Genomic DNA, 18,084 nt, shown 5'->3' on the forward strand with positions numbered 1-18,084 from the left:
GCCCGGTGCGGCCGGGCCCCCCTGCACACGCTACACCACTGGTCAACCTCACAAGCCCTTTAGCCTCAGAGTTCAAATCCTAGTTTTGCTGTAAATATACAGGTGCCCTGAAGCATTCGCTTAAATTCTCTCATCCTCAGCCTCCAGCCTGGAGCATAAAACTAGTAATGCTGCTCTCCCTTGCAGGGCTGCTGTAAGGATCACAGTCCCCCGGGATTTCAGAGAGGGTTTTCTCTCAGCCCCACCTGGAGATGCCAAGGATTGAACCGGGAACCTTCTGCATGCCAAGCAGGTGCTCTAACAGCCACAAAGCAGAATAGTGAGACAATCCAATAATCTGATTCAGAGCAAGCTAACTTCGTAACGTTCATTTGTGATGGTGGGTGATCACTTAGGAAACAGGCTATATAAAGACACTGAGGCTTTCTCTTCTTTGTATCTGACTGGGAAGGGTTTGTAAGGGAGGCAGGAGGATTCCTGGACCAGGTCCCTGCTGGCCCTGTAAGCTCAAGTCACTGAGTAGTTGGAAATTTCCCAGAGCGGAGGAGGAGGAGGGAACAGGAGCGACAGGTGAGGGCGTGAATGAGAGGAGGAGGAGCCAGCCGAGTGGAAAACCTCACCTGTCACAACCTCTGGGAGGGTGGAGGCAGGAATCGGGAAATAAACAGCGAAACCCAACCGGGAGTCGAAGGAAGGAGGAGAAGAAGAAGAAGCGGAGAACCCAGGGCAAGCTTGTTGCTTCTTCCCTTCCCTCAGGAGCAGTTCAGGTTGCCTCTTCACACCTGGATACCTGGAGGAAACGACCTACCTGCTTCTCCCCCTTCCTCAGAAGGCATCTTCTCTCATGGGAGAAACTGGGCCCTGGTGCCCTGGTTGCTGACTGCCTTTCTCCCCTTCCTCGAAGCCACAGCCCTGCCAGCGAAGGTTGGCATCCTGGCTCCCCACTTCTCCCCACTCTAACCCTCTGGATCGTGCCCCCCTTTCCCTCCTCTTTCTCCCCAGCCCCACTCCATGGCAACCACCACAGCTCCCTCCATGTTCCCTGAGGAGGAGGCTGCCCTCCGGACCCCTTTCCCTCTGACCCCACCTGCCCTGGGGGGCGAGTTCTATCCCTTTGGGGGCGAGCGGCAACAGACTTTTGGGAGCGATGTGGCTGCTGGGGACGGGGACCCCGAAGAGGCAGACTTGGGGGTGCTGCTGCAGAGGAAGGAGCAGGACCTGCTGCTGGCAGCTGAGCTGGGGAAGATGCTCCTGGAGCGCAATGAGGAGCTGGAAAGGCGCTTTGAGGAACTGGCCAAGGAGCACATGGAGACCAAAGAGGTAAGGGGGCACAGCGGAGGTTGAGGTTTGGCGGGGAGAATGTCAGGCCTGGGCCGGGGAGTCCCTTCTCGGTCAGAAACCTTCCTGTGTGGCCTTGGGCCTCTCTCTTTCACTCAACTTAGCCTACCTTGCAGGGTTCTTGTAAGGATAAAATGGGATTGCCGCTCTTTATGTCACTGCGAGTTCTCTAGAAGGAATAGTGGCACCTGAGGTGGCGACACCTGGCAGCTGTTGAACTCCAGCAGCTCTCTGCCCAAAGTACAGTGGTACCTCGGGTTACATATGCTTCAGGCTACATACGCTTCAGGTTACAGACTCCACTAACCCAGAAATAGTGCTTCAGGTTAAGAACTTTGCTTCAGGATAAAAACAGAAATCGGGCTCCGGCAGCGCAACAGCAGCAGGAGGCCCCATTAGCTAAAGTGGTGCTTCAGGTTAAGAACAGTTTCAGGTTAAGAACAGACCTGCGGAACGAATTAAGTACTTAACCTGAGGTACCACTGTAGTTCTGGCTTTCATTTTTTCTGTGGGTGTCCTGTCCTCTTTCCAAAGCAACACTGCTGCTGTTATAACATCCCTCGAAACCCAAACTCTGGGTTTCCTGACTCCCTTGCTTTACACATCACACACTGCTGGCCCGTGTAGGAAATCTCACATATCTCCTCTAGAGCATGGGGACAATCCTACATGCATGTGGGGACTGCTGTTGTGTGAACCTGCAACAGCATGCTGTTTATTACATAGAAGCTCTTTTGTAACATGTGAACCCTAGGGACAGAGGAAGCGGACTTGTACCAGGTTGGGCCATGGCAGCATGTAGTTCTGTGTTGCACACACTGACTGGCAGCAGCTCTCCAAAGTTTCAGTCTTCCCATTCCTACCTGCCAGGGACTGAACCTGAGACCTTCTCTGCCAGAGATCCTTCCGTTCTCCGGATTGCTGAGAAATTCCAGAGTTCAGTTTCATCCACCTCGCTCTAAACCCGTTTCGCCTCTCAAGTAATCCCCAAGGTCCTGGCCTAGGGTGAAGTTGGCACAGGCAACCTCTGGGCATGATACTTGTGGCAGCTAGTCGAACCAGTCTGGCACAGAGCAGGAGGGCACTGAGGAGGCGAGGTGGAGTTTGTGGTGACAGAGTGGGTATAATTAGCCAGCTAGAGGGAAGGAAGAACAGAGAGTGACCAAATGGAACTGAAGAGGAGGAGGAGGAATAGAAAGCGCCCAACATGAATCACCCACAAAGAACCTCACCCACCAGCTGTACCCTCCCGAGGCTCATATATTTCTGTGTAGCTTACAGAAACTGGGTGGAAGGATGCCAGCCACTTGCATATATTATTTTTTATTTTTGCCTCAAGGGTGGAGGCCCAGGGTTGAAATTGGGCAATTGGGCTGAAAAGCGAAGCCAGAAATTGTCCCAACTTGTTAACACGACCCTGTCATTAATACGAGTTGCCATCCATATCCGCAGCGGAATCCAAGGTGTGTCCAAATGGAAAAGCTTTCCCTTTTTTGGGTGTAGGCACCTGTCACTGGGGGCACTTTCTCAAGCAGGACTGGCTTGCTCCAGGAGGGGAGTTTACGCACAGGGCTTGTAGATTGGCTTTCTGGATCAGACCAGACTGTTCTGTTTACAGTATCAATCTGCAAGAGGTCTCTGGGTTCCCTCAAGCAAGCTATGCAGGTGCCTTCCCCTAGTGCCTGGTGCCCAGAGGTAGACTGCACCTGAACACTGAAGCTCCATTTAGTTACCTTGACTAACTGCCTTTTGCATCAAGGATTAGGGTCTGAGGTTTGAGGTCAGAGGGGTGTGGATTCCAGGAAGCCGTGAGCCTAGGCAACACTCTTTTCTTAAGACTTTACTGTGTCATCTGTTCATGCATATGACTGTAGGCGTCCTTATGTCTTATATGAATAGCCTTTGGATACTGAGGGAAATGCAGTTAAGGATTTGAATCGTCAGGTAGACAATATGCAAGAGATGAAATAATAGTTATACTTTCCTTCATAATAAGCAGCTCCGGGGTGGCAGTGGTGGCATACAATCTTATTTGCATGTGGATGTTACAGAAGCAAATAAGTTGGAGAAGAATAGTTACCACCAGAACCAGGAGTTTTAAAAAGGTACTTGAAATCATTGGAGGGGGCCTGCACACTGTCTCAATCAATATCCACCTAGGTAAATGCAGAGCTAGATGGTCTACCAGTAGTGGCTGCAAGCAGTTGTTGGTCCCTTCTAAGGGACACTATTTGTGACTCACATCTTGGCTGGTGGTGGAGAGGCGGTTTTGCATGGAAGGGGGGCTTCCAGTTCATTTTTATTGTTCAGCCATCACGGCATACAATGCATCACAAATTTCTTCTTCTTCTTCTACTACTTCTGGAATTTCTAATCCAGATTTATATTTTAGCCATTAGCTACAATACAGCGCTCCTGCCAACCTAGCAGTTTGAAAGCAAGTGCAAGTAGATAAATAGGTACCGCTTTGGCGGGAAGGTAAACGGCATTTCTGTGTGCTGCTTCGGTTTGCCATAAACGGCTTAGTCATGCTGGCCACATGACCCGGAAGCTGTACGCTGGCTCCCTCGGCCAATAAAGTGAGATGAGCACCGCAACCCCAGAGTCAGTCATGACTGGACCTAATGGTCAGGGGTCCCTTTACCTTTACCTTACAATACAGCATATAGTTGCTGTTATGTAATTTAAAATATTGTTGCAGGCCGCCCCCATCTCCAAGCCACATTCCAGGGGTTCCGTGCACTTATCCAGGGTTTGTGTTTCATTTGGGAATGAGGCACAGCGGAGACTGTGGTGTTTTTATGATATGTGGTTTATTTCCGCATATATAGAACCTGAGCCTACAATGGAGGGGCCCACAGCATCAACACCCCAAAAGGGTCTTGTTACTGCCATGGCCTTGGATTCAAGCAGAAATCAAACAGCATGTTCTCGCTCTGCTTTTTCCAACCTACAACCTTTTCCCCCTAGGTCACAACACAGCCAACCCTCAAAACTCTGGCTTTTGTCCTTCCAACTATCTCAAGAGCTGAAGGAGGGGCCCCACCCTCTCTTTGCTTTCTTAACGGCTCATCGCCTTTCATTTGTTTTCTTAATGGCTCCTCTCCCAGGCGATTACCTGAGGGTGAAACTAGCCCGGTTCAGCTTTTAACACTTGTTGGGTCCAGGAATTTTGGGGAGTTCTGGACCCACAAACCCATATAGATATCTTTAGACTACCTTTAAGGGCCCAAGTCCTCTTGAGGAGGCTGACAAGATAAAAACAGAGTACGGTATAGCACAATGTATTTTATAAATAAAACCAGCGATAAAGTATGAAGCAACAATCGGCCCCAAAATGTTAAACCCAGTAACAAGATATGCCTATCAATCCAACAAGTACACTCTGTGAGAAGGCCAAAGAAAAAGAAGTATCTTCAGAGCTTTCCAAAAAGTCCTGCACTGAAGGGGTCTGTGGGACCCCAAAACCACCTCCAGACACCAGTTCAAGAGCTTCCCTGGGATTAGCAGAAGGAAAAGCAAAGTAAAGCTGAGTGTCCTCTGGATAGTGACTTCAGCTAAAGTCCTGGGTAACTTTCCTTAGCCTTTTCATGCAAAAAAAAGCATATGGAACAAGAAAGAACCTCGTGACTCTCCAAAGTATTGGCTTTATATTGGCCAATCACCCCACTAAAAGTAGAACACACTAAATTTCTATATCACCACATATAATGTGATGGCAAGCAAATAAAGCCTCAGTTAAATATATTGCTAAAGCCAGGAGAAATATAGCCAACTTTATGAGTTACGTCAATGTTACTGCTAGCAATTAAAAATGTTGTAAAGGTAAATCAGTATTTTTAGTTCTTCAGTTTGCTTGGGAGAGATTCCCCCCTCTCCTTCCATGACCGGTGGAGCAAGGGAGGTTTTCAGTTGATGGTTACCACAAGAGCAGAAGTGAGGCTTCTCTGGTATCTTTCAAAACTTGGCTTTCTCACCAAAGATAGCATCAGTTGGCATCGAGTCAAGAAGGGTGGAGGAACCTGTCTGTTTCAAGTTCTTTCCATTTCTCATCCCTGCCACAATCTTAAATTCAGTTCTTCTCATGTCTACATAAAAAAAAAAAAAAAATCAAATGAAAATTCACCTGAATTTTACATGTGACCTGAAGAAGGATTGGTTGTGAAACCACTCTGGGAATTGTAGCTCTGTGAGGAGAATAGGGGTTCCCCCAAAAAACTCTCAGCATCCTTAACAAACTACAATTCCCAGGATCCTTTGGAGGAAGCCGTGACTGTTTAAAGTGGTGTGATACTGCTTTAAACGTACAATTTAGCTGTGGCCACTGTGTTTTTATTGCATATGAATAATTTTATCCCTGCTTTTTGGACGCTGCCCTGGGGCCCTTGCATGAAAGGCATTTTAGAAATGTTTGCACTCAATAATGAATTCACAGCTCCCTGTTATATTTGGCCCTGACTCTTTTCTCTGGCCTCTCCCAGCGACTGGAGCAAGAGAAGCACGAACTCCGCCTGCACCTTGAATCCAGAAGTGCTGAATTTGAGACTCGCGTGGCGGAGCTGGAGACTGACCTGGCCACAGTCCGCGCCCAGCTGGGGCAGAAGCGCATGGAACAGCAGGATACTAGCCGGGAGAGTTCGCAGGCCGTCCTGGACCTCTCGGAGCAGAACCAGCGCCTGGTGGAGCAGCTCAGTCAGGTAAGGGGAAAGGAGACGCAGCTCACAGAGATTCCTCAAGTCTGTGAGGGGAAGAGAGGCAAGAGGGATCGGCTGGGAAGTCGGCTGGTACTTCCCCTTTTCCTTACCTAAGGGAAACCTGTGCTTTTTAACATTTGTGTGACAGGCGGAAATTCCGCAGGTGTAGCTCTCGTCAACTGCTTCCTCATGCTGGGAAGTGCTGTGTCTGTTGAATTCACATAGCATACCCTGCAACATTTCTCCGATGAAAATAGGGATATCCTATTCCATACTACTACTAATAATAATTTTATTATTTAAACCCCACCCATCTGACCTCCACATGCAACTCCTGGGTGACCTTGGGCTAGTCACACTTCTCTGAAGTCTCTCAGCCTCACTCACCTCACAGAGTGTTTGTTTTGGGGGAGGAAGGGAAAGGAGATTGTTAGCCGCTTTGAGACTCCTTCGGGTAGTGATAAAGCGGAATAACAAATCCAAACTCCTCTTCCTCCTCCTCCTCCTCCTCCTCCTCCTCCTCCTCCTCCTCCTCCTCCTCCTCCTCCTCCTCCTGTGTTGCCCCAGTCACTCTGGGTGGCTTCCAACATATATAAAAACATAGTTAAACATTAGGGAAAAAACGTCCTTATACAAGGCTGCTTTCAGGTGTCTTCTAAAGGTTTTCTAGTTACTTATCTCCTTGGCCTGGGGGTCGCATAACTCCATACCCTCCAACATTAATACATTAATCCAAAGAAAATAGGGATGTCCTCCTCGAGATGGGGTGAGCTCCCATTGCTTGGTCCCTGCTCCTGCCAACCTAGCAGTTCGAAAGCACATCAAAGTGCAAGTAGATAAATAGGTACCGCTCTAGCGGGAAGGTAAACGGTGTTTCTGTGTGCTGTTCCGGTTCGCCAGAAGCGGCTTAGTCATGCTGGCCACATGACCCGGAAGTTGTATGCTGGCTCCCTCGGCCAATAAAGCGAGATGAGCGCCGCAATCCCAGAGTCGGCCATGACTGGACCTAATGGTCAGGGGTCCCTTTACCTTTACCTAAGGAAAAGCAGGACATTCTGGGATCAAATCAGAAACTGGGGCGGCTTCTGTAAATCCGGGGCTGCCCCTGGAAAATTGGGACACTTGGAGGGTCTGACATTGCACAGCATACCTTAGCCAACCTGGTGCCTTCTGGATGTTTTGGAGCAGGACTTCCATGGGAGCCATTGTTCAAGACACCTGCAGGGCACTGGGTTAGAAGACGCTAATTTGGCAGTTACGTTGAATGCTTCACCCAACATGCCACTGATAAAAGCTTGGGAACATGGTCACCAGTCAAGATTTATGGCTGCAGTTTGTGTGGGCGTGGTCTTGTATGCAAATTACTAGTGGGGATTGAAGCCAAATAATTGTGGGGGCCTGGAATATGTTTGGGTGTGTGGGGTGGTGGTCCTGTGAAAAGCTGGGGCAGACAGGAGGCTGGTTTGCCATCTTGTGTACATTCAGAAAAAAGCATGTGTCACAGCCTTACCGGGAGCTGCACAATCTCAGCATGCAGGCAGGTGTTTGTGTGTGGTGCAGTTTGGACACTTCTGCAAAACAGTGACCCCCTTCCTGCAGAGATCTAGTCTGCGAGGAAGAAGTGGTCTGTCTTAGCGTTGTACGCTTCCTGCTATTGCTGATGTTCTGTGAGCAGAGAGGGGTTCTTTTGTTATTGTTTCGGAGGGGGTGAGAATACAAGGCAGCTTCCTGCTTCCATGCAAATACTGGCTCACCAGCGCCACGGAAGGAGGGACAGAGGCGCACGCCATGCTTGAACTCCGAAAATAGAACAAGGAATTCATTGAGTCAAACAAGCCATGTGGGCTGAGATCACAGTGCCATAGCATCATCACCCAGACTGGCAGGTTTCCAGGAATGTAGGAAACTAACTGCGGGGAGGAGCTGCTAATGAGGTCAAATAAATTAGACAAACCTTACAAAGTGTTCCATTTGCTGCAAAAGTCGGATACGTGCATAATAATGAATCCAGATTAGACTTTTTAAAAGTCACTGGGACAGTCCCCTAAAAGGATGTTCCCTTATGGGCTCTGGATTGGTCACTCTCTTGACTTTGATGGTTCCTGGAACTTGCAGAACCAGTTAGGGCACCTACAGACAGGTGTTTGTGGTGGGGTGTCTGTACCTCAGGTATGCAGGGCTATTTTTCCCCCATGGTCCACATGACTTAATTGGCATCAAAACACCACACCCCCAACCCCCAGTTAATTTACTATTGAGCCAAGTTGTATTAATTTACAAAACCCTGAACAACTTGGGTCCAGGGTACTTCAGGGACCAACTGAACTCTTTCACACCAGCCTAATGTCTGATGCAGACAGGACTAATCTGGATTGACCACTGGTCTGACTCAGCGTGAGGCAGCTTCTGGCGTTCTATTTCCTGTTGTGTGAAACAAACAATTAATAGCACAATACTAACTATGTCTGATCAGAAGTTAGTCCAATTGAATGCAACCGAGGCTTATTCCCAGGTGTGTAGAGTTAGGAAAGCAGCCTACATTGTTCTGGAAACTGGCTCCCAGGAAACATCATCACCAAATCTGGTAGCTCTTCTTTGTTTTTAGAGGTATAGGCTACGTTTCTCATACCCTCCAACACTTTGAAGCCAAAATCCCTGACTCCATCTTCCTGGACACCATCTTCCGTTTTTTATCATGAGAGCACAGCTGCCATTTTGGTTGCTGTGATCTCACATGATTTCGGGCCACAGTTTCCCCCTTTAAAAGGTGCTTTTGGGGGGCACTGCAACCAGAATCATGCATTTTGGAGCAGCGCACAATAAAAAAAGGGATGTCTCAGTTTTCCCCAGGACACTTGTGGGGTATGGTTTTTGCCATTATTGGTATCTAAGGCAGCTTGCAAAATACAAGAAAACTTCATTCTAATAAAATACATTTCTACAACTTCAAGGATGTGTTTTCCTTTAAACTTCAGGTCTCTCATCCTCAGCACGCTTAGGGGAACCTGGGCAGAGGAGAATATAGTGCACAGGTCACAGAGGTGTGGGGCTTTGCTGCAAACTTCATACCAGAGGAAAAAGAGCTCTTAGCCCGAAGGGAAGGCACTCTGCATATGTTCAGTGGCATTCTCTTCTCTCATGTCACTGTATACATACCACTCAGACTGAATATTTGGTGGTGAAGGTGAATGTGCGCCATACATAGGCTCAGATGCAGATTCTACTTCATCACAGCCGAGGACTGAGGTCTAGTGCCGAAAAACAGGTTGAAGTGTCAGTTTTTTGCCAAACCAAAACCTAACACCTGTCAACCACTCCACAGATCACACACCTGGAGCAGCGGCTGCAGGAAGAACTGGGCTTGTTACGCGGGGAGCATCGGACCTTGTCCCTTAGCAGCGCTGAACATGCGGCCCGGGCACAAAGCCTGCAGGCAGAGGTAAGACAGGAGATCTTCAAACTGGCAGATGGGGCAAGGAAGGCACTGGGGAACAGGGAAATACTATGTTTTCCCCTCTAGCCCTCTTCAAGAAGCTGTCTCTGAAGCTGACTTGTGGCTTTACCATGGAATAAGACAATGGTGACCAAATTCCCAGTCCTTAGTTTTTGAAGTGATGCTGGGCCTTGTTGTTCACAGAAGCCCTCCTCAATTTCCCACACCTGAGTCCTAGTTGTGCAGGGGGCTAGCTGTGGCTGCTTGTGGCTACCTGGGTCACCTGAGCAAAAGGACGTTCTGCATACACTCAATGAAAGCGGGTGGCATCCAACTATTGACCCATTGAAACTAATGGGCAGTTACCTCCACTTGTTTCAATGGATCTGCTCAGCGTACCATTAATGTTGGAGGCAACCCCTTGCTGTGGAGTTACATGCTGCCACCCAACCTCACCCTGCCATTAGGATAGCAAAATGGCTGCCTTGAGATGTGGGCCATTTTGTGTGCCATTAAGGGGGGGCATTTATATGATTTGCTGTTATTATGTGTTTTTTTCTAAGGATAGGGAATGGGATGGATAGATAGCTCAGTCGGTAAAACATGAAACCCTTAATCCCAGAGCTGCGGGTTCGAGCCCCTCGTTGGGTGAAAGATTCCCTCATTGCAGGGGGCTAGACTAGATGACTCTTGTGGTCCTTCCCAGCTCCACAAATCTTTTATTTTTATATCCCTTCTTTGGCAGGAAAATGCCCTGCTTACCTAGCCCAACAGAATAGGACATGGGAGGTGCTAGCTCTGAACCACAACCACTTGGTGGATCTGGGAATGAAGATCTGGGGCGTAGCTCTGACCATTTATTTGCTTTCATGCACGTTCCATGTCCTTTTCCCTAGAACCTTATGTTACAAGAGCGGAAGCGAGATCTGGAGAAGCAGACCCATCAGCTGCGGGAGGAGAATGAATCGATCCAGGCGCTGGTAGACACACTGCACAACAACCTCCTCCTCCTCCGTAATGAGAGCCGAGAGAAGGAGCTGCGGGTAACTACTAAGCAAGGGGCTCATTGAGGCTCAAGGGTGAAAATGGGAGATGTGGGGCAGGGGTGGCCCATGGAACTCTCCTCCAACCACACCCTGATGGTTTCCACCCTCTGCTTGCCCTGGTAATGCCTCTCACTTGTCTGGATGGAGGCTAGAGAGAGACGTGTGAGCGTGAGCCGAAAAAATCCTAGTGCACAAAGGTTAACGTAGACATTCATTGCCCCACCGACTTTTGCTCCAGGCCCCTCGTCCTCCACTGGCCTGTGGCCCTCAGGAGATTGCCTAAAAAGGAAAGGCGGCTCTCAGGCTGGGGAAATTCCCTCACCCTTGAGGCGGGGGACAGTCAACTGAAAGCAAAGATGAGGGACACGTGGCTTGTGTGTAAGAGAATGAGGAAGGCGTTTTCGTGGTTAGTGCAGAGAATGAGGAAGGGAAGGACTCACTGGTAGGTGCCCCTCACAGAGACACGTTGTTTTCGTGTTCCTCCGTACCCACATCCTGTTTCTCCTCCCAAGATGCAGCAGGTTGAAGTGGAAGCTGAGGAGCTCCGGGCCTCCAACCGTCGCCTCCAGCATCAGGTCAAGGAGATGAAGGAGGAGATCCGCCTGCACGATTTGGACACTTCCGTCACTTCCATCCAGTCTGAGATCGAAAGTAGCTTGGAGGATGCTCCTGGAGCACCCGGGAAGGCCCCTAAGGTACCGGAGGAAGGAAGCGGTGGTGGAGGGGAATCTAAGTTCACCTGTTTGTGTCACGGGCAAAGTTTCCAATGCCTAAAGAAGATTGCTCTCCATGTGCCAATTTGGGAAATGTACACTGCTGGGCACACCTGATTCTCCACCAGTCTTTCCCACACAGCGCAAATTCAAAAATATGTATTTTTGGAAAGACTGAAGCATACTATCTTTTCTTTTTTTTGTACTAAGTTGGGGGGAATAATGCTTGCAATCCAGATCAAGTTGTTGTTTTTTAAGTGGGTGCGAGGAGGAATTCACATTTAAGTGCAAATTATATCCTCCCCCTCCACTCCAAAATGCTTAATTAAGGATGCTGTTAGATTTATAAGTGGGGAGGAAGGCTGTGTTTTCGTAGCATGATAATAAACGGTTTATGGGCTCAGTGGAACGTGTACAGAATTACATTGCGTAATATCTTTTTAAAAAACAACGAGAGTTGTAGCTAATGCTGGTTCTCCTCAAAGTAGACCCATTAAAACCGATGACTCTAAGTTAGCCATGTTCATTAACTTGTGTTCTAGTAGGACTAGAACTGGGTATAGCCCTATCCCTCTGAATACTAGTTTCTGGAAACTGCAGGAGGGGAGAGAGAGGGCTCTTGTGCTCAAGTCCTGCTTATGGCTACTGTGAGCTTGGGATTTTGGACTAAATGAGCCTTTGGTCTGATCTAGCGGAGCTGTTCTTTGTGTTCTTAAACAAATTTCCCACTTCACAGCTCCCTTCTAGCCAGTGATCCTTGGCTTAGCTTTATGTCCAACCTGTAGGGGTTGTGGTTTGTTGAGCCAAGAACAAACTTTGGCTTCAGACTGTGGTTTGTTTCAAGCAAAACAAACCATGAAACCAGCTCCCCCCCCCCCCTGCGCCCTGGTTTGGACATAGAGGTAAGCCAATAATTATGGCTTGCTGCTCCCACTCACTGCTGGAGAAGAGTATTTATAGTACACCTTTATGTCTTACCACAAGTAGGGATGTAAGCGCTGTTTCTTTTTCATTGCAGTTCGACTTCCAACAAAACCCAGGTTATTCATCTTGCTGTTGGCTATGGCAGAATTTTACATAATTGATTACATTATTGTTACGTTATTCCACACCATTCCTTTCAGGGCAAAGGAAATGCATCACATGGGGGGGGTGTTTTCAATTGCATATAGTTTGTGGGTTGAAAACAACAGCCAATGGTCTTCACTGAATTCATTTCTGTTGTGGACATGGGATGAATGAGCAAACATTGGCAATTTTTGCTCCCATTTCTGCCAGAATTCTCTGACATTCCTCACTATGACACAAGAATACAAGCAATATGTAAAGTTTATCTCATGGCTGGAAAAATTCAAAAAACCTAAAAAAGAAGAAGGATTTTTAAATGTGTAAAAGCGTTGTGTTCATGAATCAGTTCACCAGTGATTTAAGGGTACAAACCTATGCACACTTACCTGGGAGTAAGTCCTGTTGAATTCAGTGAGATTGAATTCAATGAATAGACGTGTATAGAATTGTGCTGCACAATGCACTTCAAAAACATTTCTCAATTCTAAATATGTACATGGCTTCTGTTTTGCAGTGCTGCAATTAAGCTCAGTTACACTGTAATCCAGTGGGACAATCCAGTGGGACTTACTCTCAGTGAAACCTGCATAGGTTTGCAACCTTAAGTCACACGTCCAGAGTCACACAGATGGGAGGTTTGTGCTATAGGAAGAATTCCCATGAAAATATGTTCTGGGCATTTGAAGACTTACTGTCCTGAATAAGCAACTGCTGTGACTCATCTTAGAGTCAGCTGCGTCTTAGTGTCATTGAGATCTCGTTGGTTTATGGGTATGTGTTTGGATTTCTTTGTCTGCTTTAGCTGATGGCCAACGGCACCTGCAATGGCTCCTGTCATACCCCCACAGCAGCAAAACACCCCTCAAAGAGGCTGGAAGAGGAAGGAATTGACTATGCCAAACGGGTGTCAGCCTTGAGTCACCAGGAACAGGATCTGCTGAGGCAGAAAGAAGCCGAGATCATGAAACTTCAGGATCAGGTAGTGTGTGCTGTGCTTTCCCCACCAGAGGATGCTACCTTGTGGAGTGGCGTGATTTTCCTTCTAAAAAGCATTTTTAAAATTTATTTTCCCATTTTCAGATTACACTACAGTATGTAGAACTCTGCAATTTAAAGACTGAGATCGAGAGCCAGAGGCGCCTGTACCAAGAGAGCAACCGGGACGAAGTACTGAAATTAGCCATAGTAGATCGAGATGAGGCTATAATAAAGTGAGTTGATTGCATATTTATTCTCTCTGTGTGTATAAATGTATATATGGGCACACACATATACATGCCTACTAGGCGCTGTGCCCCTGCTCACTTTGCCCCTCATCCTGCCCCACTAGCCAATCTCCCCCATCTCTTAAATCTTGCCAAAACCACCTCCCTCCATTTATGCCTGCTTGCTTCCATCTCCCTCCATCACGGGCCTGGCAACTCTCAGAAGTCTGTCATCAGATCGCAGTGCTACCTGTTGGCAGACACGTGAACTGCCACGTGATGACAGCCTTACCTTTTTATTATATGTAAGATATATATTTATCTCTGCTGCTTTTTTGAACCACAGTACCAGCCACAGAACATCTTATTCATAATGGCTTCTTCCTTCATCAGTGATCAAATTACTCTCCAGTTTCTGTCAAATTGTCTCTCCCAAACACTCAGTTCTCTTCTAAAAACCTTTAAAGGGATGGTCACAAAAAATAAGAAAACCGGACAAGTTACCCTATAAATCAAAGTAGCATAGGAAGCTGTTTTCTATTGAGTCAGACCACAGGCTCATCTAGTTCAGTATCATCTACTTCAGGGCCTCCAGCTGTTTTTGGACTACAACTCCCATCATCCCTAGTTAGCAGGACCAGTGGTCAGGGATGATAGGAATTGTAGTCCTAAAACAGCTGGAGACCCAAATTTGGGAAACCTTGGTCTACTATGACTGTCAGAAGCCCTCTGTCTAGAGGAATTAGATATTGCCTTCTGCACACAAGGAAGATGCTCAGTCTTTCAAGCACTTCCACCTATTTTTTGGTCAGTGTAATTCAGGGCGTTTCCGGACTGGTGCTGTTGATTTGGTGCTCTTGCACAGCAAACCTGCTTCGCTATAAATTTGGATTTTTTGGTGATAAAGGAAGTGATGGGAAATTGCACTCGAAAGTGTGCAAAGTGTGAAAGATAACAACACAACATCACATAACCTCCTTGCAAACAAATCAGAGCGAATGCTCAAAAAGCAGCAGTTTCGGTCCCGGAGTAAACCTGCCGCCTTCGTTAAATATCCTCAAAATACCTACTGTTGTTTGAGAGGCTGCAATGTTTACTCCCGCAGGTTAATGAGTAACCTTAAAGGCAGGGAATTAACTCAAATGATCTTAATCGGTTCACAGCTATACGCATTTTTCTTCTGCAGTGTTTTAAAGCGAATGTTCTAGCTCCAGGAAACCCTTTCTTCAGAGGAAAACCCTCTATGTCTGCTCTTGTAACCCCTGTGAGCTTCTGGGAACCTCCTAGAACACTCATTCCGTTTATGCAGGGTCCCTCCATTCCTCGTGTAATTTGAGAATCTGCCTTGGAGCACTAAGCACACTCCTTTACAGCTGCCCAGTTTAAGGGCTGATCGTAAATGGCGGCAGAGTCAGGAAAGTCCAGTCCGGCAGCCATTGATGAAGGGCTCCATGGATTACCCCCACCTCCTCTGCAGGCAACAGGGAAGGGGGAAGTTTTTAAACCGTGGAATTGTGACATCTTTAGGCTGAATTGGGAACTGCATGTAAAACTGTTCCTTAATTACTGAGCCCTCATCCTGATTTGCTTGCACAAAGCTTGCGCAGAGGTTCGATAGTATATCCAGTCCTTATTGAGCATTTATCCTGATTTGTTTATGAGGTGATTATTCGACAATGAACGTGCTTTCTGGTTTGCTTGTGGGATGTTTACACATCTTCCTGTTAGCTGATCATTCATTCATCCCACACTTCTCAGTGCATTTCTCTGTCACTTTCCAAACAGCAAAAAGTTTAATTCTTATTTTAAACTGGATTGCTTGTGCTGTGGGTGGCGAGGTCCTTTAACCCACTTTAGCTAGGCAGATGTATGGTATGTGCTTGAATCCCTCCCATGAAACAGTGACAACCTGGAGGATCTTGTAATGTACGAGGCTGTGATCCTAACCCCACTTACCTGGGAGTAAGGGCATTTCCAGACAGTCACTATTTTGGGGTGGGATTCAATCACTTAACTGGGAAATTCCAAGGTGATTGGAAGGGCTTGCACAACAAACTCACTTCCCGAAAATGTCAGGGCTTTTGCAATAGGGTAAGCGAAGGGAAAATGAGCTGGAAATTGTGGGATAACACTTGCTGTGATGCAACATCGTCTAACCTCCCCCAAACCAAATCAGAATGAATGATCAGTAAACAGACCATCTGAAAGCACCCAGTGAATTCAATGAGTAGAGGTGGTCAGGCTTGCAGCCTTATTTATCTTTTTGTGTATGTCTCTATCTGCTGTCTTATCAGGAAAGGCGAGATGGAGTTGGAACTGGCAAAAGTCTCCCTGGAACGGGATTCCATGAGCCAGCAGCTATTGCGTGTCATTCGCCAGAAGATGGCCCTTTCCCAGGAGCTGGAAGCTTGGCAAGTGAGTAAGAAAAACACCAGAATATATATATATATATATATATATATATATATATATATATATACACACACACACACACACACACACACACACACACACACATATACATATACATACACACACACACACATATATATATATACACATACATACATACATACACACACATATATATATGAAATTTAACCCAGAACATTTTAAACTGCACCAATTGTCCTTCCAGTTTATATGCTGGAAGCCGAAGGAAGCAGCCAAAAGGGCCCAGGGAACTTCATAGTAGCAAACGCAACATTTTTTAAATCCCAAACTGCAAGTCAGACAACAGCTTTTTGGCTCCTGCCGTGCTTAATAAATTCCAGATCTGCGCAGTGACACAAATGGGATGAGCGTGAGAATTTCTGGTTCTCTCCCTGCATTCACAATTTGTTCCAAGTTTGCTTTATGGATTCATTCCAGTTCTGAACAGGGACCGAAAAGAAAGGAAGGGGAAAAGACCATGACAGGGTAAGATGAGGAGGAGAAGTAGCAGCAGCAGCTGGGAAATGACGAATAAGAAGAAGAGGGTAGCAAGCACAAAAATGTATTTATTTATTTGTTTATGGGGTCTTTGTCCCATTTTTTCAGGCGATTGTCTCCCAAAGCAGCTCACATCAATTAAAAGAGAGGAAGAGCCTCTACTGTCATCAGGCTCACAAACCTGATCACCTCGCCTCGAAAAGGATATTGTAGAGCCGGAAAAGGGCAACCGAGGGGCTGAAGCTGCTGCCCCTATGAGGAAAAGTTAAAACGTATGGGGCTCTTTAAGCTTAGAAGAAAGGAGAGGTGTCTTTCTTCCTTGTTAGAACTTGAGGCCATCTGATGAGGCTGCACAGTGGGAGATTCAGGGCAGGAAAAAGGGAAGCATTTCTTCACACAGCGCCTAGTGAAGCTGTGGAATGATGGAAGGAAGGCCACCAATTTGGATGGCTTTAAAAGAGGAATAGACAAATTCACAATTTAGGAGCGCTGTTGTGGTTACATCCTCTTTTCTTTTCTTTCCTGCCACACAGGATGATATTCAGTATATCATTCACCAGCAACTGCTGCAGAAGCACCAGGAAGAGACCCACCCCATCGCTTCGTCGCCTAGAAGCCCGGCGGAAGGCAAGAACCCTCCTTTCTATCGCCGAGGCACCAGCATCCCCAACGGCACTGGCTTCTTCTCACTCTTCCGGAAAAGCTGAGGAGCTGGACAGGTGGTGGAGGGAAATATCAACGCCAGAACTCCTTGGTGGCGGAAGTGGCAGCTGCCGATGAGACCAAGGCTTGAGGTGGCCGGGCCTGAAATGGCTTCTGGGCCTCTTAGCAGCTTGTCAACTAACTCCAGGCCAAAGGAATTTGTTCTCTGGTTCCATTACGTTGCTCATACCTGATCCGCTGTTCACACTCTATACACACAGAGGATACTCGCACGTGTTGTAATAGGAGCAGAGCCACACTGCCGGTCCCAGTAGCGTTGAGTACGGAGATCTGTGAGTGTACAGGAACCAGCATGCAAGACACACACAGGGGTCCATACTCCTTGCATGGATCTTGTGGGCAGGGTTAGCCCAGAACATGATGTCAGGGGCAGGCCCAGGAGTTTTGTTTACAGGCATCCGCACTCGATGTGTGGATATCACATGCATATGGCTAGCCTGGGGCCACGATGTCAGGGGTAGGGTTGGGGGTCCCTTTGTACTGGAGATGCGCTTTACAGGTGAGAGAAAAGGGGAGAGAAAGACAGGGAGATTGGAATGTCCATTGCAGTAGGGCAGAAAGCCCTATGTACAGCTGCTTCAGGTTGCGTATTTTCGTGTTGCAGACCGCCGAAACCCAGAAGTACTGGAACAGGTTACTTCCAGGTTTCAGCGGTTGTGTGCAGAAGCTCTGCATGTGCAGAAGCTCTAAATTGCGCTTTGCGCATGTGCAGAAGCACCGAATCGCAACCTGCACATGTGCAGACGTGAGCGTGGGTTGCGAGCGTGCATCCCGCACGGATCACGTTCGCAACCCGAGCGTCCACTGTATTAGGAAGGAAGGGGAGAGAAAGAGAATAAGGAATATGGGGTGCTGGCGGTGGAAGGGAGTAAGAAAGAAAGTTGGTAAGAGTTAAGTTGATAAGAAGGAAGGGGTGGAATGGAATAAAAGGTA

At 47.4% G+C, this 18,084-nt stretch overlaps 1 protein-coding gene across 1 annotated transcript; it reads left to right on the forward strand.

The window, feature by feature from the left end:
- The first annotated feature begins 470 nt into the window (after positions 1-470).
- BICDL2 (BICD family like cargo adaptor 2) lies at positions 471-17,785 on the forward strand. Its single transcript, XM_081885762.1, has 9 exons — positions 471-1,320; positions 5,820-6,035; positions 9,355-9,471; positions 10,362-10,508; positions 11,024-11,206; positions 13,095-13,271; positions 13,373-13,503; positions 15,792-15,912; positions 16,962-17,785. The coding sequence occupies exons 1-9, from the start codon at positions 1,012-1,014 to the stop codon at positions 17,133-17,135; spliced, it is 1,575 nt and encodes a 524-aa protein (XP_081741888.1). The 5' UTR covers positions 471-1,011; the 3' UTR covers positions 17,136-17,785.
- Positions 17,786-18,084: the final 299 nt, after the last annotated feature.

Source organism: Podarcis melisellensis (genome assembly GCF_964234715.1).
Source record: "Podarcis melisellensis genome assembly, chromosome: 13".
NCBI classification, from domain to species: domain Eukaryota; kingdom Metazoa; phylum Chordata; class Lepidosauria; order Squamata; family Lacertidae; genus Podarcis; species Podarcis melisellensis.

Coding starts and splice junctions, on each gene's coding strand:
- BICDL2 (XM_081885762.1), top strand. CDS start 1,012: ATGGCAACCACCACAGCTCCCTCCATGTTCCCTGAGGAGGAGGCTGCC. Junction 9,472..10,361: donor CACAAAGCCTGCAGGCAGAG/GTAAGACAGGAG, acceptor CCTTTTCCCTAG/AACCTTATGTTACAAGAGCG. Junction 13,272..13,372: donor TCATGAAACTTCAGGATCAG/GTAGTGTGTGCT, acceptor TCCCATTTTCAG/ATTACACTACAGTATGTAGA.